Source organism: Gopherus evgoodei, chromosome 2, assembly GCF_007399415.2.
Source record: "Gopherus evgoodei ecotype Sinaloan lineage chromosome 2, rGopEvg1_v1.p, whole genome shotgun sequence".
In the NCBI taxonomy this organism is placed as follows: domain Eukaryota; kingdom Metazoa; phylum Chordata; order Testudines; family Testudinidae; genus Gopherus; species Gopherus evgoodei.
This window is the reverse complement of record NC_044323.1, coordinates 279,578,545-279,603,178: the sequence shown is the minus strand read 5'-3', so window position 1 is coordinate 279,603,178 and position 24,634 is coordinate 279,578,545. Positions and strand designations below refer to the sequence as shown.

Genomic DNA, 24,634 nt, shown 5'->3' with positions numbered 1-24,634 from the left:
ATTAAACATCCCCTTAACCTGAGCTCAGTGAGCCTGAGTCATCTGGTAGATACTATCACTTCTGCTACTCTAGTGCTCTTGCTTTTTCTAGTGCTGCAGACACATTATCCATTAAAAGAAGAGCTACTGCACAACAGCATTGTGAGGTCTGGCTGCTAACTTTTTGACTGTGTATACAATGGTTTTGTGTAGGAATAAATGTACCTTCTATGAAAACCTTAGCAATAAAGCATCAGGCATACTAAACTGTTGACTTGAGGCAGTTTGACAGTAAAAAGTTTTTGATGCCATTAATGACTCTTTAAAGTCAAAGATCTAACTAATCAGCACTACATTTGCTTATTATTGTAATTGAAATCCTGCAAGTACCTACTCAGACTGTCATGGCTAATTAAAAATAAGACTGATGATTTCATGTGTTTTTATATTTTTGCATATTCGGGGAAGAGAAAAAAAATCTTTCTTTGAAAACTGACAGTGGGACTAAGTTTACAGTTTAAAGGAAATGGCTACACTTAATATCTATGTAAACTATATAGGAAGTAAAAAGTTATGGTGTCAAAGTATTTGTGCTGATGAAGATAAATCGATGGGTAAACTTTCTTTGGGTAGATTTCCATTCAGTTAAATTAAGTAAGATGTCCTAACCTCTGTCCAGTGCTTTGTAAATATACAAATTGTTATTTATGTTGTTTAGGTCTGACATTGTGTTTAGTGTTGTATGATGCAAGACAGCCTCAACACCAAAGAGCTTACAATATGAAATAAGTGAAAGAACACACACACACACACACACACACACACACAGTGGGAAGTATGAGGCAGTAGATAAGAAGTTTTATTATTCTCCATAATTTCAGTAAACTGCTTTTTAAAGGTCAGCACAGAAGATATGGGCCTCTGCGTGGGGTTTGAGTGAGTCATATACACTGGCCAGCAGGAGTTCGGAGGACATTCCATGTGTAGGGGGTAGTGTGCTGGGGGGAGAGGATATGACAACTTCATATTGGTCTTACGAAGTGCTTTGATACTACGGTGATGGGGACCATCTAAGTACATAGACAGGAAAGTGTCAGTTTATAAATTTACTTTGCTCCTTTCTTCCCACTCTTCCATAGATGGCACCACAAATGGCACACACAAAAATAACTAGTATTCTCTAATAGTTTGACCTGAAAAGCTGTGCAGAAAAGGGCAAATTGTTTTTTAGAGAAACTCTCCAGATGTATGCTGCTTTATACAGACATTCTATTGTGTTAAAAGTATTAGCATGTTTAAATTAAATGTTACAACTCCCATGGGTTAATAAGTGCTTTAAAGAAAAATTGATTTAAATGTTTATGTGGATGTTTTTGTTTCTTTGGCCTTATGATTTTAATTTTGGAGAAGAGAGAAGGGTTTAAAACTAAGTGGTTTTTTGCCATTTGTTCAAACTCTTAAATATTAAAAATTCTTACTGTACACTTTTTGGAATAGGAAGCAGAGATTGACGAAACAATAAGCATTTAGATACTGTTACATTTTTGCTTTTCAGCTTTCCCAAGCCAAGGCAGGGAAGCTAAATCCACATGTACATGTAGAGTATGAGTGGAACCTTCGACAGGAAGAAATTGATGAAAGTGATGATGATTTAGATGACAAGGTAAAAGTGAAGTTTGAATGACTGACATGGGTTTCCAAGAAGTTCTCAAAGTTGGCTAGTTTTGTGGAAATGTAAGAAAATATTTTTTATTTAAATTTAATATGAAATTCAATAGTTGCTACTTAGGCATTTGAAACTAATGCTGAAATCTGTATCCTGTCCCAGTTTTTCGGGTAATTGCACATCTGCATTCCACTGTACGATACTCTGTGCACAGTTGTCAAAACTTTTTCCTTTAGCAGTACTCATCAGGGTAGCTTGTGCACCTTCTGTTGCCACGTGCCACTGCATGCTATGTAAGAATGTGGAGCCATCCCCAACCCTCCTCAGTTCCTTCTTACCACCAGTAACAGTTGTTGGAGTGCTCCTAGTCTTGCTATCACAAGTTTATTTCCCTCACTCTGTATATAGTCTATTTCTCATTTAGTAGTTAGTTAAATATAGTCTATAGTTCATGCTAGTCTTAAGTTTCAGTTTTTAGGTCCTTTTGGACCAAATTTGATTCTCAGGCCCAGGACTGGGGCTAGAACCATGCCTCACTCTCTGTCATTCAAATCCTGCCTGTTGTAAGCCAAACTGATGCTGGTTGGTGACCCACACCTAGGGTGACCAGATAGCAAGTGTGAAAAATTGGGACAGGGGTGTAATAGGTCGCATATATAAGACAAAGCCCCTAATATCAGTATGGTCCAGATAATATTGGGACATGTCACCCTACCCACATCCCAGCTGGCTAAAATGTTTGGAGGAGTCCCATATCAGTGACAAGTGTCACATAGAGGGTTTAAACCTAGCTCTAAAAAAGATAGAGCAGCAAGAACCAAGTGTCTCCTTACAGAAGTGACACTTCGCCCTCTTTGGGAACCGTCAAACGCTGAGCACAGCACCATCAGTACGCAGTGTGTCTCCTGAGATAACTTCGGTGCTACATTCTATGTCTCCGGAAATGAGGAAGAGACAGATCTTCCAAGGACATAGTACCTCATACAGCAAGACCTTTGGTACTGAGGCCAGCTAGAAGCAAGAATTCTGAGAGGGACACTGAGGAGAAGCATTCTCCAGAGTGTTCCTCTGCTACGAAGGGGGAATATTTGTCAACTCCAGAACCTGTGCCAGGTCTGTCGAGGTCAACCCCTGAAGTTCCTATACACTGGTTTCAAGACCGTGTTCCAGTACCAACAATGCCAGAGGCATAATGCTGCTGCCAAAGAATTGTTTAACCTTTCTGTATTGGTGTCCCTGGTGATGCAGGAAGGGTTTCAGCTGATCCTGGTGACTGTAGTTCCTGCACCAGCTTCTCAAGACCATGTAGTGCCAATGCCACTTCCAGTACCTAGAAGGCCTATATATTCCAGGGGCAAGCTACTGTTAATATCCCCAGTACCACCGTCCCCTGGTTCGGCTTACCTGTGCCCTGTCCACCTGGGTTCTGCTCCACCATTATCACGGGACTCAGATTTGGAAGTGGGGTCTTTTGTGTCCCATACCAGACAAGCAGTTGATGTTCCATAAGAGCCTTAAGGTACATGGATGTCACATCAGTCCCAGCAGTGGGCACATTGCAAAGGGCAATGGCCTGCATAACCATGGGGCCCACCACCATGTCAGTGGCCATTCTAGAAGGTGGGGTGTCCCTCCCTCCTGTTAAGTCCTCTCTTCACCTGTCTGGTTGACTTCCTTGAGGATGCACAGAGATCGTCAGCACCACAGACAATGGTTTCTGGTGCCCAGTAACAGGAGCAGTACTGAGCAAATGGAAATTGCTCAGACAGCACCTCCACTGCAAGAGGGAGATCAGCCATTCCCTCAGCATTACACTGTGTTCTGATGGTGCGTCTTCTTCCTCATCACCCAGTGAGGTTGTAGAGATGGTGAGTGATTCTCCACAACCAGAGAATTACCATGCTCACTAAGGACTGCTTAAAAGGGTGGCCTTGGTTTTAGACAGTCAAGTGGAAGCAGTCCATGAAAAATACCACAAGCTAGTGAACATATTAGTATCTGTGGGAGCTCTCCAGAGTGGCAATTCCAATTAATGAAGCAATTCTGGAGTTAAACAAGTGTAAAAGGTGGATCCTCTGTAACTTGAAGTCTCTAAACCATGATTTGAAGCCTTTTTAGTAACGCAGCCAGAGGTTCTGAGTCTATTACAGGAGTGGGTGAGTGAGGTTCTATGGCCTTCAGTGTGCAGAAGGTCAGAGTAGATGATCATGGTGGTCTCTTCTGGCCTTAAAGTCTATGAGTCTATAAAACATCACAGCATTTAAAGACAGCTACTGGAGGACTCCAGGCAGTTCACTCTTGTGATAGAGAAGGGTAAACTGGTGGCAAGGACAGCTCTATGATTGCAGAGGGTGCCTGAGCTACCCGACGAGTACCACAGTTCTGACAACTGTATATGAGGCACACACACATTTTCAGTAGAATGGACATGTGAAACACATCTCGAAGAACAACAGTTACAGAAAGGTAGGTAACCATTTCTTCTTTCATTAAAATGTTTATTCATAGATGTTAAAATATGCCCATTGAAGATGGGACATATCTTTAATGTAAAATGCATGTATGTAATTAAAAACAGAGGTTGCCCATTTTTACTTTCAGTTTTAATTTTAGCCACCAGAAGAAAATGAATTTAATTAAATCAATATAGTTGTCCTTTTTTATGCTGATTTTTCCCCTCCAAATTGAGATAGTTTAGGGTTTTTTAATTCACAGAAGATGAACTTTTCGTGTTAAATAAACTTTCTACAAATCCATAATATGTTTTTACTTGTTGCATCAACAGACTTGTTTGTTTTTCAAGAACTGTGTTGCACAGTTCTGGGAAAAGGAAGGATGAAAGAACCAAATTCAGAGCAAAAGGAAGGATTTTCTAGTGGTTAGAGTGCTAGTCTGGGTCTTGGGAGACCAGGTTTCAATTCTGTGCTCTCCCACAGACATCCTGTGTGATCTTAGCTAAGTCACTTAATTGCTCTGGGTGGTCTGTTCCCCATCTGTAAAATGGGGATAATAGTACTTCCCTACCTCACACAGATATGAGGAGAAATTCACTAAAAATGTTGGAAGTTGCCCCATTATTACCAAAATGGGGACCTTAGGGATCTTCAAAATAGAAAATGACACATATATTGGGAAAAGAAAATATAGCATCTTGTAAATGGCTACTGCAGGAAGCATGCGAAACTTGTTTGCCTGAAAAGTTATTCCTTTATTTCTCTATGCATTTATAATTCATTCTAGCATCATATGTAATTTTAACTTAATTTCCTGGCCCCACTGGCAGTCTTCCTCCTTGACTTCAATTGGGCCAGGATTTTAAGTGCAATTCAAACTGAAGATTTACTGTTACCTCCTAAATAATAATTTGTTAAAAGCCAAGCGAGGTGAATAGCATAACTGTATAGCACTACATATATATAGTTTTCAGTGCCAGTAATGTAATTACAATTTGTAAATGTTAATCTGCTAAAGCCACAGCCATTAATTTATGTGGAAGGAGTGGGAGTTTCACGAATGAGGATACTTTAAGGGGATGAGCTGAAGTTATCTAACCAATAAGCAAGGAAACCATATTGGTATCTGTTTATATATATATCAGGAACTAGTTCTGTTGTAATCATACAAATATTTTATCTGTATTTAATCATATAGACACACACACATATCCTTCCTGTATATATATATATATATACACAGTGGCATTCACATTTTGTATAGTATTGTAAAAAAGATAACAAAGCTGAGAATTGCTGGACTCCAAAATGTTTATATTTTGAATATATTGTCCCTACTATACTAAATCCCTGCTATAATGTAAATTTTCTCTCTTTTCTTAGCCTAGTCCTATAAAGAAAGAACGTTCTCCAAGACCCCAGAGCTTTTGTCACTCTTCCAGTGTTTCCCCCCAAGACAAAATGACTCTGCCAGGATTTAGCACTCCTAGAGACAAACAAAGACTGTCCTATGGAGCCTTTACAAATCAGATTTTTGTCTCTACAAGCACAGATTCTCCGGCTTCTCCAACAGCAGATGCTCCTCCTCTCCCTCCTAGAAATGCTGGCAAAGGTAAGTCTGTTCGCAAAAATGTAATGGAAACCAAAAATGATTGTTCGATGGTTATCGTAACCAACCTGAACACTTTGTGTTCTTTCAAGATTTAGTGTGTTTTTCCTTCATTTTGTATAATGCTTTTTAATCTGATTAAGTTCACATACTGAAAGCTTGCATTTTACAGTGCTGAAATGAAAAGTTTACAGTAGATTTGTATTTAAGTTGCATCCGACATGAATTGTTAAGAATAAAAAATATGTACTACAATTTTGTTTTCTAAAAAGCAGCTAATTCATTCTATATAAAACTAATTCTGCTCATGTTATGCTTGTTATTTAAACCCATTATTTCAATAGTACGTACTAGACATGAACCCAAACCAAAATCTCAAATCTGGTACATTTTGGTAACTAATGAGTGATGCTTCAGGTTAAAATGCTGTGCAGCTTCTGGCAGAGAAGACAGCCAGACCATGAGCAGGCTGATGAGGTCCCCACTTTTCATACGAGACTTTCCACATGTGGAGTTGCTAGTATGGCTCTGCTGAACACTAATGGAGTGGAAGGAAGGTCCTAAGCCCTGCACCAGGTGTCCAGCAAACCGCATATTCACTGAAAAACTGAGCAAGAGGCCCCAGGTCTTCACTGAGTGAAACAACCACTTGGTTTTGTAGGATTATCTATGAAGAAGTAGTACGGGTTTGTGCTAAAGTTGTGTAATCAGCATCATGTGCACTTAATGTAAAGCCATGAGATATTTAATGTTGCCTTTTTGTGATGAAATAATAAATTTTATAATAGTGTTAAAAGGGAAGAGAGTCTCTTACAACTATATTAGTCCTGAAGATTTTTTCATACCTGATGTATTATTGCTATAAGAGATGTTAATAGTTCTTCTTCGAGTGATGGCTCATATCCATTCCAGTTAGGTGTACGCGCCGCGCGTGCACATTCGTCGGAAAACTTTTACCCTAGCAACTCAGTGGGCCGGCAGGTCGCCCCCTAGAGTGGCGCCACCATGGCGCTCCATATATACTCCTGCCGGCCCACCCGCTCCTCAGTTCCTTCTTACCGCCCGTGTCGGTCGTTGGAACAGTGGAGCGCGGCTTAGCTGACCTCCACTTCCCTAGCTACTCGTTTTCTCGTATATAATTATGCAGTTATAACCCTTTTATATATATATTTGTATGGTTATACATGTTTTCTTTGCTAACATGGTTAGTTTAGTTAGCGGGGTTCAGGAGTAGCCCCTTCCATGAGCCCAGTGCTGGAGCCATGCATGGCTCACCGGGTTTTAAAAGGGGCTCGGCCTGCCAGAAGCCGCGGCCGAAGAGAGATCTACATGACTCCTGTTTGAAGTGCCTCAGGGAATCACACTTGACAGATAAGTGCCCCATTTGCAAGGCTTTTAAGCCGAGAACAAAAAGGTGCGGGACTTTCACTTACCCCTCCACCTTGGGCGCCGAGCGATGTTCAAGCGGCGGGCAGAAGCGCCTCCTCGGCACCGGACCCCGCCGGTACTACCAAGGCCTTTCGGCACCGACCGTCGCCGGCACCGATGTCGACTCGGCACCGCTCCCTTCTTCCGAGGTCGAGAGAGCCTACGATTCCTGCTGGTGCACCGCAGCCAGAGAGCTCGTCTAAGTCGGATCGCCCGGCACCGGCACCTGCTGCGGCACCGATGACGTCGGCACCGTCGATCCCGGTCCCACAAGGGCCGTAGAATCCGGTGCCTGACGGCTCCCCGGCACGTGCCGTGGTTGAGCTACTGCTCCTGCTGCTTCCGTGCCAACGGCACCGCAGCCAGAGAGCTCGTCTACGTCGGATCGCCCGGCACCGACACCTGCTGCGGCACCGATGACGTCGGCACCGTCGATCCCCGGTCCCGCAAGGGCCGTAGAATCCGGTGCCTGACGGCTCCCCGGCACGCGCCGTGGTTGAGCTAATGCTCCGGCTGCTTCCGTGCCAACGGCACCGCAGCCAGAGGGCTAGTCTAAGTCGGATCGCCCGGCACCGACACCTGCTACGGCACCGATGACATCGGCACCGTCGATCCCGGTCCCGCAAGGGCCGTAGAATCCGGTGCCTGACGGCTCCCCGGCACGCGCCGTGGTTGAGCTTCTGCTCCGGCTGCTTCCATGCCAACGGCACCGCAGCCAGAGGGCTAGTCTAAGTCGGATTGCCCGGCACCGACGCCTCTGAGGCACCGACAACATCGGCACCGTCGATTCCAGTCCCACAAGGGCTATCGAATCCGGTGCCCGACGGCTCCCCGGCACGCGCCGTGGTTGAGCGTATTACTCCCGCTGCTTCAGTGCTGACGGCACCGCAGCCAGACAGCTTATCTAACTCGGATCGCCCGGCACCGACACCTACCGAAGCTCTGATGACCCCGGTACCGTGGATCCCGGTCCCACGAGGGCCGTCGAATCCGGTGCCTGACGGCTCCCCAGTACGCACTGTGGTTGAGCCTGCTGTTCCCTTCACGCCGGAGATGTTACCAACGGCGAGGGCTCTCAGTGCCATGACAGAGTCAGTGCTGCCTGTCCCGGGCACCGCCGGTACGGGTAATACAGTCTCTTCAGGGGACTGTCCCCTGTCAGCACAGCAGAGCGGCACCGTTCATGATCACGGTCCCGCAGACACTCCAAGTCCTGTCGGCACGCCGGACACCACTGGCAGTCCCGGTGCTGTTTTCCTCGGTACTGGTCACACTCGCTGCACCGGTCGGTATCCCGTTCGCCGACCCGCTATCGGCACCGTTCCGACCTCTGGCACCGGGGCAGGTACCTTGACTCCTGTAGCCCTTCTCCGAGCCTCGAGATCTCGGTCGACCTCCCGACACCGTTCTGGTTGCGGGTCTGGATCTCGTTCCAGGTACCGATACGCCTCCCGATGCCGGTCCCCGGTGCCGAGTCGGGCAAGGTCCGAGTGAGTCAGAGACTCTGCCTGTGCCTTCTTTTAGTACCTCCATGGCCGTCCGGACACGCATCCGTGCCATCCCATATGCGCAGATTTTATGCTCAGGACCACGATCCTGATATGATGGCCAGCGGGCGCCAGCCCGAAGCAGAAAGAGGCTTGGCGAATGAACAGGCTTGGCCGCCAGGTGTACTCTGCAAGGGCCCTGCAGCTCGGGGTAGCAAAGCAACAAGCCTTGCTTAGCTGCGATAATTATAGCACCTGAGTGAAGGAGTTTCTCCCTCAAAACTTCCACCTGGATTTCGCTGCCGTCTTGGAGGACGGGGGGAAAGAAGGTTCCCAGAGCGTCCCTCCAGGCCTCGTTGGACGCAGCAGACTCTGCGGCCAGCACTCTGGCCTTGAGTGTCGCCGTGAGGTGCATTTCATGGCTTCAGGTTTTAAACCTCCGGCCGGAGCTGCGGTATGCCATTCAGGATTTACCCTTTGTTGGTAAAGGCATCTTCGCGGCAGAGACAGCCCCAGACTGCGAAGTCTGGTGGGCAATAGGGTCCTAATGCGTCTCAGCATGTATACGCCAGCGACCAAACGCAGGCCTTTCTGGCCCCAGCCGCCATACTCTGTGCCTAGCCAGAGGCAGAACTCTGGCAAACGGCAGGGCCAAGGTGGTCGCAGACGAACGTCAGGACCCCTAAAGAGCCAAAGTCAAGGTCCCTCGCAATTACCACTGGGACCAAAGACGGACCTTCCAAGGTTCACCTGAGGGCGGTGTACCAGTCGCAGGACGGGATCCCGATCCCGCTTTCTCCTGGCATGGCCCCAGTTACTTTCAGATCGCTGGGTCCTGCGCACGATGGAGCATAGGTACCACCTTTAATTTGCTCCAGCCCTGTCCCACTTCAGCGGACGAAAGGGGTAAGGGGTTTTACCCCCGTTATGCCCTAGTCCCCCACTCGAACACAGGTCTCAGACCTTCTTGGTCCTGCACGGACTCAACCGGGTTAGGATAAGGTTGGAGTTCTGCATGGTATCCCTGGGAACCATTATTCCATCCTTGCCTCCTGGGGGCTACTGTGCCGCCCTGGATATGAAGGACGCGTACTTTCGCAGTGCCATCTTCCCTCCGCACGGGAGATGCCTCCGCTCTATAGCCGACAGTCAATACTCCCGGTTTACGGCCATAGTCGCCGCCTACCGTCGCTGATGTCGGATATGCGTTTTTCCGTATCTAGACGATTCGCTTATCCGCGGAGACTCTGAGACACAAACCACTCAGCGCGTGGGCATCGCCACGGTCTTATTCACAGGTCAAGGCCTGCTGTTTATTATAGAGCAATCCACTCTGGTCCCCACGCAGAGGTTGGGCTCCCTAGGGGCTATCCTGGTCTCCTACCTAGCCGGAGCCTGCTTATCGCAACTGAGATTTTAGGCGATGGCAACAATCATCTGAGGTCTGAAGGCTTTCCCAACGACCTCAGCTCGTTCTTGTCTCAGTCTCCTGGGTCCATGGCTGCCCGCAAGTTTGTAACCAAACACGCCAAGCTCCGCCTCCGTCCTCTCCAAGTCCGGCTCACTGCCCCTGACGGCGGACGCCTCATCTCTCTGCTCGAGTGCTCATGGTCACCTCTGAGCTTAAGGCCTTTGGTCTTCTAGGGAGCTGGCATTCCTCATCAATGCCCCAAAATTGAGAGTAGTCCGCCTGGCATGCCAGGGGTTCCAGCGGCAGCTGCGAGGTCGTTGTATCTCGGTGTTTACAGCCAACACAACGACCAGGTGCTTCATAAGTATTCAGGGGGGACATAGTCCCCCCTCCCCCTTTTTTTGTCAGGAGGCCGTCCATTTCCGGGTCTTTGGCATGGCCCACTCGATGGAGCTGGCGACGTCCTTTCTCCCAGGCGTTTGGAACGTCCTAACTCTTTGCCTCAGCAGGTCTTTCCTGCCTTACGAGTGATCACTCTGCCCCATGTGAGGCGTCCCGCTTTCCGGAAGTGGAGATGTTTCCTCACACAGACCTGTTCGCTCACCGCGAGAGCAGGAGATGCCAGGTGTTCTGCTCCTTCCAAGATCTCTCCTCGGAATCGATCTTGGACGCATTCCTGATGCCGTGGAAAGGCCAACTGCATTATGCCTTCCCACTGTTCCCACTGGTTCATTAGGTCCTGCTCAAACTCCGCAGGGGCAGAGCGTGCATCATCATGATCACTCCAGAATGGGCCAGGCAGCGCTGACATACCACGTTACTCGGCCTGTCAGCCCAGACCTCATCACTCAGGGCAACGACAGGCTTCGTCACTCGGACCTGCAGCCTCTTCGCCTCACCGTGGCTGCTGCGTACCTGAGTCGGGGTGACAGGCAGCCTTCCACCTGGTCAACGTACCGGGCCAGGTGGAAGCGTTTCTTTTACAGCTGCAATACGCTTGATCTTGCTCCTGCTGAGGTCTCGATCCCCTCTATTTGGCCTGCCTCTGGCCTTCAGCGGCAGGACCTGGCGGTATCAGCGCTGAGGATACACTCGGCAGCCATCTCTACCTTCCAGCAGGCTGAGATGGACGTTCCGTGTTCTCACGCTCTATGGTTCGAGGTCCCTCAAGGGCTTGGAGCGCTTGCACCCTCGGGTGCGCCGCCCAGCCCCGCCCTGGGACCTCAACCTAGTCTTGGCCAGACGGGTCTCTGAGATCAGAGCTCTTACGGGGGTTCCGCCGTACACTAGGTTTCACAATGACAAGGTGCAGTTATGACCGCACCCGGCTTTCCTCCCTAAGGTGGTTTTGGCTTTTCATGTTACCCACAGTTCAACGCAATGGGCACAACCGTTGCACTCCTTGGACATCTGTGGAGTGCTCGCATTATATTGTGCTGACAGAACCATTTCCTACGGTGCCCCAGCTCTATCCCGGTAGCGGGCCAAAGGGAGGGCTTGCTTGTTCTCCTCTCAGAGGATCTCATCTGGGGTGATGGCGGACATCCCCACTTGTTATGATTTGGCTCATATTTCCCCAAGCCACATCAACGTGCATTCTACCAGGGCTCAGGCTTCATCTGCCGCCTTGCTGGCTCGTGTTTCTACCCACGAGATCTGTCGCGAAGCTCCATTGGTCCTCGGTCCATACCTTTGCTTCGCAGTATGCCCTGGTTCAGCAGTCAAGAGAGGCTGTAGCCTCTGGCTCAGCAGTTTTATTCTGCCACATTTCACTCCGACCCCACCGCCTTTGTAAGGCTTGGGATTCACCTAACTGGAATGGATATGAGCAATCACTCGAAGAAGAAAAGACGGTTACTCACCTTTGTAACTGTTGTTCTTCGAGATGTGTTGCTCATATCCATTCCACACCCGCCCTCCTTCCCCACTGTCGGAGTAGCCGGCAAGAAGGAACTGAGGAGCGGGTGGGCCGGCAGGAGTATATATGGAGCGTCATGGTGGCGCCACTCTAGGGGGCGACCTGCCGGCCCACTGAGTTGCTAGGGTAAAAGTTTTCCGACGAATGTGCACGCGCGGCGCGTACACCTAACTGGAATGGATATGAGCAACACATCTCGAAGAACAACAGTTACAAAGGTGAGTAACCGTCTTTTTGTCAATCCATTTATACCATACTCATAACATTATGGTTTGAAGTGGGCTGTTCAACTATGGAATATAATTGCTAGTTTTCTGTAATTCACTTAAATCTAATCTTTAAGCTTTGCTACCATCAAATTTTCTACTTTTTTCTTTCCTGCAGCTTATACAGAGACAAACTGTTTTTGTTTGTTTATTTTGATTTTTGTTTTTAAACTAGACGTATGTAAAATGTGCTTAGTGGCTAACAGCATAATGTGAGGCTAAAAGCCTTACATGAATTTGCCCCCTTGAGTTACAAAGCTGTTACATAACTATTTTCATTTCATTTTCTTGGCTCTTACTTTAGTTTCAATTTTCAAAAGGCATAATGAAAAGATCTCATTAAAATGTACAGTGTGACAGTGCACGCAGTAGTCTCTGTTTGCTTTATAGAACACCAGGTGCATGATTCAGATACCATGCTTGGGAAATACTATTCCAAAGGCAGCATTAGTCATGTATTGGTGAGTTTCGTGTTGCCTGGGTTGTTTTGGTTTTTTTTTAATATAGGAAAGTTGCAGTTGACTGCCTAACTAGCCTTGCCCGTCTGTTACACAGCTTCTGTCTTCATCCATTACTCATGGGCTAATGCTCCCCCTACTGTGGAATTTGGAGATGGTCTGTTGTTGTTGCTGGAGGCTCCAGGACTAAGCCCCACCCTTCAGCTGAAGCCACCAGATTTTCTGCCTCCAGTGATGGAGCAAGCTGGTAGTTCAGTTTCTCCAAACCATTTTGTTTTAAAGCCTTTATTATTATTATTTTTCATGCAGTTTTGACTTATCTCCCTCCTCCCCTCAATGAGATGAACAGCAGCAGAGTGGTTTCAACCACCTGGATCTGCTACTGCAGCACCTCCTGCTAGACTCCTCTGCAGAGCTGCCCTAAAAACACCAGACTTAAACTTAAGCGGTGTTCCTTACATGAGGCAGCACTTACAAGATCTACAGAGAGTGAGTTTTGACCTGCCAGTTGGCAGCCAGCTGACCATTGCATTACTAGGGCACAGGGCTCAGAGTCAGACCAGCAGGACGAATCCCAACCCTGTCCCAGTGTCTTTCAACTACAACACAGAAAAGCCTGATCAGGAGCTTCTGAGCTTTTGGGGAGAGAGTCTAAGGATGAGGAGAAAGCTATCTGGCTAGCTTAGGAGATAAATCTTGTAACAGACCTGAACTGCAGTGGGAAAAATCCTGAAAGGATCCAGAGTCCCTCCCCGATAGTGAAGTGGGTCCTCAACTCCCTGGGAAAAGAAGCAGGGCTCCTGTACAGCTCTCCTTGCTCCCACTATGAATTGAGATTCTCATAGTACTCGAGGTAAGTCCTACAAATCCCATGGACTCCCAGAAAGACAGAAGCAACTGTGTCCTTCACAAGGCAGTGATTACTATTAGTAATGAACAAATGGGGAAGAAATATGGGGTTAGCCTCCTCTTCCCCGTCTTCTCTTCCTAAGGGAGTATTTGCTGGGGCTTTTGTCATACACAGAATTTCTTTCACAGTCTTCTTTACCATGCTCACTGCCACGCCACCATGCCCTCTGGACATGCAGAGAAGCCTGTGTTCCTCCTATGCAGTTCTGCCTCAGACTGAAGCCTAATTGGGATTGAGCCTTGCTCTGCCAGGGAAAGAGGGTCAGACTCTGAAAGGCAGGAAAGATTCTCTCTCTCAACCGCTCCACATTAAAGCCCTAGGAGCACTTCAAGCAGTCTGTGACCAGAACAGAGGCTCCCCACAAAACTGCACCATCATGGGATTACAGGGAGGTAAATGAAAAATCCCTTCTCATTTTCAAAAGAATCCTAGTAGGAGCAACCTAGTACAATACTTGGATGCTAGAGAGCCTGGGGAGCAGGCAGCAGCCATTTAACCTTTCAGGGACACCTAGCAAGCTACTTCCACAATTGAGGTATATGTACCAATAACCTTCTCTGTTGTGCAATTCTATGTCAGAATGAATAATGTACTACCTTCCTTCTGTAAACAGCCCGGGGAAAACAACAAAAACATACTGCCAACCTACAAGATTTTTTCGGGACAGGATGTCAGTCAGTGGCTTGCAAGGAACTCATTAATATTAATTACATATCTTCACCTTCAGGGGAAGGATAGCTCAGTGGTTTGAGCATGGGCCTGCTAAACCCAGGATTGTGAGTTCAATCCTTGAGGGAGCCATTTAGGGATCTGGGACAAAAAAAAACTGTGAGGGACAGTACTTGGTCCTGCTAGTAAAGGCAGGGGACTGGACTTTATGACCTTTCAAAGTCCCTTCCAGTTCTATGAGATAGGTATATCTCCATATATTATTATGACCTTAAAACATTATTAGATACAAGCTTTCCTGTTAATGCCTCCTTTGAGGCCTCATAAGAGCCAAATGGGGGCACCTGATTAAACCAAATGTTAATCTAAAATGTTTATATCAAAGAAATTTTATAAATTTGAGGAGCTAAGGTGGTGCAACAGTAGCTCCACCAGTCAAAAACATAGTCACATCTTCAGAAGGGGACTTCTTTTCAAAAGACTGATAGACCACAGGAATGATAACTATGCACAGCAATTTCAAACCTCAGCTATAGCCTTTTGGATCACAGGTTCTTCATACATTTAGCAAGGAATGCCCTCTTTGTGGCAAAAAAGTGGCATATTGTCTAAAGGTATGATCCTAGCTTAGAGTAAGACATCACAAATTCTGTCCTGGTCAGATCCTTAATGTGCTTTTTGTTGAGTAATGGATTCCATTTTGGTGGCTACAAGGAAGCTGTGTTACATCCATGAATAGCTTCATCCTAAATGGATATCTTGTGCATGCGAACTTGTTGGTGGGGAGCTATTGGGGGAATTGTTAGAGAAATTACTAGCTGAGATTGCAGAGTGGCCTCAGCTCTCATTGTTGAAGCGAGCATAGCAATCCAGTGGCTGCTACTAACACCAAGGGTGTTCAGGAAGTAACTATTACTCTGGCAGAGGGGAAAATCTGGAGCAGAAGTTTCCAGAGGAACCTAGATAATTTTTCCTCCAAACCAACTAAGTCCTCAGCATGACAGAGTATTTGAGTACAAGATCTCACAAAGTGGATCCAGACTGCAGGCAGTTAACATTTAAAAGGTTGCAGAGCAGTTTTTAAACTAAGAGATGGGGGAAAGCCGATTGCTGCAGTGGAGCATGTGAATCAGACAGAGACTTTTCTTAGAGGAGAGACTACTGATAGAGATTCTCTAGGTTCTAGTCAGGAGGAGAGGAGGGAAGAGAATAAAGTATGGGCCAGATCAGATTAGAAACATTCACATAAAGAATCTGAAACATCAGAAAAGAACAGACAAATAAACAGGGACAAGTTTTAAAGTGCTTGTACACAAATGCTAGAAGTCTAAATAGTAAGATGGGTGAACTAGAGTGCCTCGTGTTAAAGGAGGATATTGATATAATAGGTATCACAGAAACCTGGTTGAGTGGGGACAATCAATGGGACACAATCATTCCGGGGTATGAAATATATCAGAAGGACAGAACAAGGTCATATGGGGGGTGAAAGGGGAGTGGCACTATATGTGAAAGAAAATGTAGAATCAAATGAAATAAAAATCTTAAATGAATCCACATGTTCCATAGAATTTCTATGGATATTAATTCCATGCTCTAATAAGAATATAACAGTAGGGATCTATTATTGACCATCTGACCAGGACAGTGATAGTGATGATGAAATGCTAAGGGAGATTAGAGAGGCTATCAAAATAAAGAACTCGATAATAGTAGGGGATTTCAATTATCCCCATATTGACTGGGTACATGTCACCTCAGGATGAAATGCAGAGACAAAATTTCTTGATACTTTAAATGACTGCTTTTTGGAGCAGCTGGTACGGGAACCCACAAGGGGAGAGGCAGTTCTCGATCTAGTCCTGAGTGGAGCACAGGATCTGGTCCAAGAGGTAACTATAACAAGACCGCTTGGAAATAGTGACCATAATATAATAACATTTAACATTCCTGTGGTGGGAAGAACACCTCAGCGGCCCAACACTGTGGCATTTAATTTCAGAAAGGGGAACTTTGCAAAAATGAGGAGGCTAGTTAAACAGAAATTAAAAGGTACAGTTACTGGAGTGAAATCTCTGCAAGCTGCATGGACCCTTTTCAAAGACACCATAATACAGGCCCAACTTAAATGTATACCTCAAATTAAAAAACACAGTAAAAACTAAAAAAGAGCCACCGTGGCTTAACAACCATGTAAAAGAAGCAGTGAGAGATAAAAAGGCACCTTTTAAAAAGTGGAAGTCAAATCCTAACGAGGTAAACAAAAAGGAGCATAAACACTGCCAAATTAAGTGTAAAAATGTAATAAGAAATGCCAAAAAGGAGTTTGAAGAACGGCTAGCCAAAAACTTCAAAGGTAATAACAAAATGTTTTTAAGTACATAGAAGCAAGAAGCCTGCTAAACAATCAGTGAGGCCCCAGGACGATCAAGATACTAAAGGAGCACTTAAAGACGATAAAATCATTGCAGAGAAACTAAAAAAATTTTTGCTTCGGTCTTCACGGCTGAGGATGTTGAGGAGATTCCCAAACCTGAGCTGTCCTTTGTAGGTGACAAATCTGAGGAGTTGTCACAGATTGAAGTGTCACTAGAGGAGGTTTTGGAATTAATTGATAAACTTAACAGTAACAAGTCACTGGGACCAGATGGCATTCATCCAAGAGTTCTGAAAGACTCAAATGTGAAATTATGGAACTATTAATTATGGTTTGTAACCTGTCCTTTAAATCAGCGTCTGTACCCATTGACTGGAAGATAGCTAATGTAACACCAATATTTTAAAAGGGCTCTAGAGGTGATCCCGGCACTTACAGGCCGGTAAGTCTAACATCAGTACCAGGCAAGTTAGTTGAAACAATAATAAAGAATAAAATTGTCAGACACACAGAAGAACGCACAAAAGTCAACATGGTTTCTGTAAAGGGAAATCATGTCTTATTAATCTATTAGAGTTCTTTGAAGGGTTCAACAAACATGTGGACAAGGGGGATCCAGTGGACATAGTGTACTTAGATTTCCAGAAAGCCTTTGACAAAATCCCTCACCAAAGGTTCTTACATAAATTAAGTTGTCATGGGATAAAAGAGAAGGTCCTTTCATGGTTTGAGAACTGGTTAAAAGACAGGGAACAAAGGGTAGGAATTAATGGTAAATTCTCAGAATGGAGAGGGGTAACTAGTGGTGTTCCCCAAGGGTCAGTCCTAGGACCAATCCTATTCAACTTATTCATAAGTGGTCTGGAGAAAGGGGTAAACAGTGAAGTGGCAAAGTTTGCAGATGATACTAAACTGCTCAAGATAGTTAAGACCAATGCAGACTGTGAAGAACTTCAAGAAGATCTCACAAAACTAAGTGATTGGGGAACAAAATGGCAAATGAAATTTAACGTGGATAAATGTAAAGTAATGCACATTGGAAAAAATAACCCCAACTGTACGTACAATCTGAGGGGGGCTAATTTAGCTACAGCTAATCAGGAGAGAGCTCTTAGAGTCATCGTGGATAGTTCTCTGAAGACGTACATGCAGTGTACAGCGGCAGTCTAAAAAGCAAACAGGATGTAAGGAATCATTTAAAAAGGGATAGAGAATAAGATGGAGTATATCTTATTGCACTTATATAAATCCATGGTACGCCCACATCTTGAATACTGCGTACAGATGTGGTCTCCTCATCTCAAAAGAGATATATTGGCATTAGAAAAAGTTCAGAAAAGGGCAACTAAAATGATTAGTAAAAGCAGCAAAGAATCCTGTGGCACCTTATAGACTAACAGACGTTTTGGAGCATGAGCTTTCGTGGGTGAATACCCACTTCTTCAGATGCATGTAATGGAAATATCCAGGGGCAGGTATATATATGTGTGCTAGCAAGCAAGCTAGAGATAACGAGGTCAGTTCAATCAGGGAGAATGAGGCCCTGTTCTAGCAGTTGAGGTGTGAAAACCAAGAGAGGAGAAACTGGTTCTGTAATTGGCAAGCCATTCACAGTCTTTGTTCAATCCTGAGCTTATTTGACACCATCAGCTCAGGATTGAACAAAGACTGTGAATGGCTTGCCAATTACAGAACCAGTTTCTCCTCTCTTGGTTTTCACACCTCAACTGCTAGAACAGGGCCTCATCCTCCCTGATTGAACTGACCTCGTTATCTCTAGCTTGCTTGCTAGCACACATATATATACCTGCCCCTGGATATTTCCATTACATGCATCTGAGGAAGTGGGTATTCACCCACAAAAGCTCATGCTCCAAAACGTCTGTTAGTCTATAAGGTGCCACAGGATTCTTTGCTGCTTTTACAGAACCAGACTAACATGGCTACCCTCTGATAAAATGATTAGGGGTTTGGAATGGGTCCCATATGAGGAGAAATTAAAGACCCTAGGACTTTCCAGTTTGGAAAAGAGGAGACTAAAGGAGGATATGCTAGAGGTATATAAAATCATGAGTGATGTGGAGAAAGTGAATAAGGAAGAGTTATTTACTTGTTCCCATAATATAAGAAGGAGCCACCAAATGAAATTAGAAGGTAGCAGGTTTAAAACAAATAAAAGGAAGTTCTTCTTCACACAGTGCACAGTCAACCTGTGGAACTCCTTGCCTGAGGAGTTGTGAAGGCTAGGACTATAACAGGGTTTAAAAGAGAACTAGATAAAGTCATGGAGGTTAAGTCCATTAATGGCTGTTAGCCAGGATGGGTAAGGAATGGTGTCCCTAGCCTCTGTTTGTCAGAGGGTGGAGAGGGATGGCAGGAGAGAGATCACTTGATCATTACTTGTTAGGTTCACTCCCTCCGGGGCATCTGTCATTGGTCACTGTCGGTAGACAGATACTGGGCTGGATATACCTTTGGTCTGACCCAGTATGGCCATTATTATGTATGTTGCAGTGATGTAAATCTTTGGTGTTGACAGATACATGTTCTTATAAACTGGTCATCACAAGTTTAGGCTTTAAATTAAACAAAGTTATCTAACTGTCAGAGGAGTGAAGTTCTGAAACAGCCTTCCAATATGAGTAGTGGGTACAAAAAGCTAATTTGTTACAGTCCTGAGCTTGATAAATTTATGGAGGGGGTGGTATGATCTAGCATTAGAGAGCAGGAGATGTCAGACTGATGGTGTAAGAGTGTGAATGAGGTTGAGCGAAGTTAATGTTAAATTTCAACTATTATGTTTCTTTACTTTCAAAACTGTCAGACCAATCTAAGCTTGTTAGAGACACCAGCCTCTCTCTAGTCATATCATTGTACATGCTAATAGACATATTTACCAGTGGTTATATGAATAGGTTGGGCTGGATCAGAAGGATAGTAGATGAAGTCCAAATACTCTAATATGTAAGACACTGAGAACACACGCTGATATAGAAATATCACCTTCAAAGTGGTTACTAATGTACAATAAATTATCCTAAACATTGTTTGTTTTTCATGTTAGTATTTAATGGCTCTGAACAAAATTAGACTCTGCTACCTGTCCCTCAAAGAAGAGAAATATGTGTTGGTACTGCATTTTAGATTTCATCTCCTCCCCCACCTTTAGGAAAAAAACACATCACCTTATCTTTTCAGATCCTCCTTACTCTCTTAATTTGCCATCACTGAGCTTGTCTATTAAATTACCATATTAATATGTATGGTTATTTTTATAGAAAAATTATTTTTGCTTTTCATTTTAGACATTACATCCATTTGATTACAGGTGATCTGCAAATATTTTTAGTGTATTTTATGGGCTGAGTGCCCCATATAACAAGAGTTCTTCTTCGAGTGATTGCTCATATCCATTCCAGTTAGGTGTACGCGCCGCGCGTGCACATTCGTCGGAAAACTTTTACCCTAGCCACTCAGTGGGCCGGCAGGTCGCCCCCTAGAGTGGCGCCACCATGGCGCTCCATATATACTCCTGCCGGCCCACCCGCTCCTCAGTTCCTTCTTACCGCCCGTGTCGGTCGTTGGAACAGTGGAGCGCGGCTTAGCTGACCTCCACTTCCCTAGCTACTCGTTTTCTCGTATATAATTATGCAGTTATAACACTTTTATATATATATATTTGTATGGTTATACGTTTTTCCTTTGCTAACATGGTTAGTTTAGTTAGCGGGGTTCAGGAAGTAGCCCTTCCATGAGCCCAGTGCCGGAGCCATGCATGGCTCACCAGATTTTCAAAAGGGGCCCGGCTTACCAGAAGCCGCGGCCGAAGAGAGATCTACATGACTCCTGTTTGAAGAATCACACTTGACAGATAAGTGCCCCATTTGCAAGGCTTTTAAGCCGAGATCAAAAAGGTGCGGGACTTTCACTTGCCCCTCCACCTTGGGCGCGGAGCGATGTTCAAGCGGCGGGCAGAAGCGCCTCCTCGGCACCGGACCCCGCCGGTACCACCAAGGCCTTCCGGCACCGACCGTCGCCGGCACCGATGTCGACTCGGCACCGTTCCCTTCTTCCGAGGTCGAGAGAGTCTACGATTCCTGCTGGTGCCTGGCGGCTCCCCGGCACGCGCCGTGGTTGAGCCCCCTGCTCCCGCTACTTCCGTGCCACCTGCATCGCAGCCAGAGAGCTCGCCTCAGTTGCGTTATCCGGCCTGCAGAGGCACCGATGACTTCGGCTCCGTCGATTCCAGTCCCCCAGGACCAGGGAATCCGGTGCCTGGCAGCTCCCCGGCTCGCGCCGTGGTAGAGCTTACTGCTCCTGCTGCTTCTGTGTCAGCTGCACCATAGCTAGACAGCTCGTCTAAGATGGCTCGCCCGGCGCCGACGACGTCGGCACCGTCGATCCCGGTCCCACGAGGGCCGTAGAATCCGGTGCCTGACGGCTCCCCGGCACGCGCCGTGGTTGAGCGTATTGCTCCTGCTGCTTCCGTGCCAGCGGCACCGCAGCCAGAGAGCTCGTCTAGTCGGATCGCCAGGCGCTGACACCTACTACGGCACCGATGACGTCGTCACCGTCGATCCGGTCCCATAAGGGCCGTAGAATCCGGTGCCTGACGGCTCCCCGGCACGCGCCGTGGTTGAGCGTATTGCTCCGGCTGCTTCCGTGCCAACGGCACCGCAGCCAGAGCTCGTCTCGTCGGATCGCCCGGCACCGACACCTGCTGCGGCACCGATGACGTCGGCACCGTCGATCCCGGTCCCACATGGGCCGTAGAATCCGGTGCCTGACGGCTCCCCGGCACGCGCCGTGGTTGAGCGTATTGCTCCGGCTGCTTCCGTGCCAACGGCACCGCAGCCAGAGCTCGTCTCGTCGGATCGCCCGGCACCGACACCTGCTGCGGCACCGATGACGTCGGCACCGTCGATCCCGGTCCCACATGGGCCGTAGAATCCGGTGCCTGACGGCTCCCCGGCACGCGCCGTGGTTGAGCGTATTGCTCCGGCTGCTTCCGTGCCAACGGCACCGCAGCCAGAGCTCGTCTACGTTGGATCGCCCGGCACCGACACCTGCTGCGGCACCGATGACGTCGGCACCGTCGATCCCGGTCCCGCAAGGGCCATAGTATCCGGTGCCTGACGGCTCCCCGGCACGCGCCGTGGTTGAGCGTATTGCTCCGGCTGCTTCCGTGCCAACGGCACCGCAGCCAGAGCTCGTCTCGTCGGATCGCCCGGCACCGACACCTGCTGCGGCACCGATGACGTCGGCACCGTCGATCCCGGTCCCGCAAGGGCCATAGTATCCGGTGCCTGACAGCTCCCCGGCGCGCGCCGTGGTCGAGCTACTTCTCCGGCTGCTTCCGTGCCCACGGCACCGCGGCCAGAGGGCTAGTCTAAGTCGGATCGCCCGGCACCGACACCTGCTTCGGCACCGTCGATCCCGGTCCCGCAAGGGCCGTAGAATCCGGTGTCCGACGGCTCCCCGGCACGCGCCGTGGTTGAGCGTATTACTCCCGCTGCTTCAGTGCTGACGGCACCCCAGCCAGACGGCTTATCTAACTCGGTTCTCCCGGCACCGGCACCTACCGAAGCTCTGATGACCTCGGTACCATGGATCCCGGCCCCACGAGGGCCGTCGAATCCGGTGCCTGACAGCTCCCCAGTACGCACTGTGGTTGAGCCTGCTGTTCCCTGCGCGCCGGAGATGTTACCAACGGCGAGGGCTCTCAGTGCCATGACGGAGTCAGTGCTGCCTGACCCGGGCACCGCCGGTACGGGTAATACAGTCTCTTCAAGGGACTGTCCCCTGTCAGTACAGCAGAGCGGCACCGTCTATGATCACGGTCCCGCAGACGCGCCAAGTCCTGTCGGCACACCGGACACCACTGGCAGTCCCGGTACTGTTTTCCTCGGTACGGGTCACACTCACTGCACCGGTCGGTATCCCGTTCGCCGACCCGCTATCGGCACCGTTCCGACATCTGGCACCGGGGCAGGTACCTTGACTCCTGTAGCTCTTCTCCGAGCCTCGAGATCTCGGTCGACCTCCCGACACCGTTCTGGTTGCGGGTCTGGATCTCGTTCCAGGTACCGATACGCCTCCCGATGCCGGTCCCCGGTGCCGAGTTGGGCAAGGTCCGAGTGAGTCAGGGACTCGGCCCGTGCCCTCTTTTAGTACCTCCATGGCCGTCCGGACACGCATCCGTGTCACCCCATATGCGCGGATTTTATGCTCAGGACCACGATCCTGATATCATGGCCAGCGGGCGCCAGCCCCGAAGCGGAAAGAGCCTTGGCGAATGCAAGGTGTACTCTGCAGGGGCCCTGCACCTCTGGGGTGCGAAGCAACAAGCCTTGCTTAGCTGCGATACTTATAGCACCTGGGTGGAGGAGTTTCTCCCTCGAACCTCCCACCTAGAGTTCGCTGCCGTCTTGGAGGACGGGGGAAAGGATTTACCCTTTGTTGGTAAAGGCATCTTCGCGGCAGAGACAGCCCCAGACTGCGAAGCCTGCTGGACAATAGGGTCCTAATGCGTCTCAGCATGTATACGCCTGCGACCAAACGCAGGCCTTTATGGCCCCAGCCGCCATACTCTGTGCCTAGCCAGAGGCAGAACTCTGGAAAACGGCAAGGCCAAGGTGGTCGCAGACAAACGTCAGGCCCCCTAAAAAGCCAAAGTCGAGGTCCCTCGCAATTACCACTGGGACCAAAGACGGACCTTCCAAGGTTCACCGGAGGGCGGTGTACCAGTCGCAGGACGGGATCCTGATCCCGCTTTCTCCTGGCATGGCCCCAGTTACTTTTAGGTCGCTGGGTCCTGCGCACGATGGAGCATAGGTACCACCTTAAAATTGCTCCAGCCCTGTCCCCCTTCAGCGGACAAAAGGGGCTAGCGGTTTTACTCCCGTTATGCCCTAGTCCCCCACTCGACCACAGGTCAGACCTTCCTGGTCCTGCATGGACTCAACCGGTTTGGGATGAGGTTGAAGTTCTGCATGGTATCCCTGGGAACCATTATTCCATCCTTGCCTCCGGGGGGCTACTATGCCGCCCTGGATAGGAAGGACGCGTACTTTTGCAATGCCATCTTCCCTCCGCATGGGAGATGCCTCCGCTTTATAGCCAGCGGTGAATACTCCCGGTTTACGGCCATAGTCGCCGCCTACCGTAGCTATGTCGGATATGCGTTTTTCCGTATTGGGACGATTCGCTTATCCGAGGAGACTCTGACACACAACCCACTCAGCCGTGGGCATCGTCACGGTCTTATTCACAGATCAAGGCCTGATGATTACTATAGAGCAATCCACTCTGGTTCCCACGCAGAGGTTGGGCTTCCTAGGGGCTATCTTGGTCTCCTACCTAGCCGGAGCCTGCTTATCGCAACTGCGGTTTTAGGCGATGGCATCAATCATCTGAGGTCTGAAGGCTTTCCCAACGACCTCAGCTCGTTCTTGTCTCAGTCTCCTGGGTCCATGGTTGCCCGCAAGTTTGTAACCAAACACGCCAAGCTCCGCCTCCGTCCTCTCCAAGTCTGGCCCACCTCGGCGTACCGCTTGGACAGGGAGCCAATGGTCATGGTAGTCACCGTTCCCTCGAACGCCTTAGGCTCCCTAGAGTGGTGGCTAACCCCCTCCTTGGTGTGGACAGGATGCGGTTTCATCCGCCCCAGCCCTCACTGCCCCTGACGGCGGACGCATCATCTCTCTGCTCGAGTGCTCATGGTCACCTCCGAGCTTAAGGCCTTCGGTCTTCTAGAGAGCTGGCATTCCTCATTAATGCCCCAAAAATCAGAGTAGTCCGCCTGGCGTGCCAGGGGTTCCAGCGGCAGCTGCGAGGCCGTTGTATCTCGGTGTTTACAGCCAACACAATGGCCAGGTGCTTCATAAGCATTCAGGGGGGACATAGTCCTCCCCCCTTTTTTGTCGGGAGGCCATCCATTTCCGGGTCTTTTGCATGGCCCGCTCGATGGAGCTGGCGACGTCCTTTCTCCCAGGCGTTCGGAA

The 24,634-nt window shown here is 48.1% G+C and overlaps 1 protein-coding gene across 6 annotated transcripts in view; it reads left to right on the top strand.

The window, feature by feature from the left end:
* ASAP1 (ArfGAP with SH3 domain, ankyrin repeat and PH domain 1) overlaps window positions 1–24,634 on the top strand; it is a 376,577-nt gene that overhangs the window by 316,415 nt on the left and 35,528 nt on the right. For all 6 annotated transcript variants that reach the window (XM_030553834.1, XM_030553836.1, XM_030553832.1 and 3 more), the window contains 2 exons: window positions 1,535–1,642; window positions 5,482–5,710. In XM_030553834.1, the coding sequence (XP_030409694.1) occupies window positions 1,535–1,642; window positions 5,482–5,710 (337 nt within the window). The remainder of the gene's footprint in view (window positions 1–1,534; window positions 1,643–5,481; window positions 5,711–24,634) is intronic.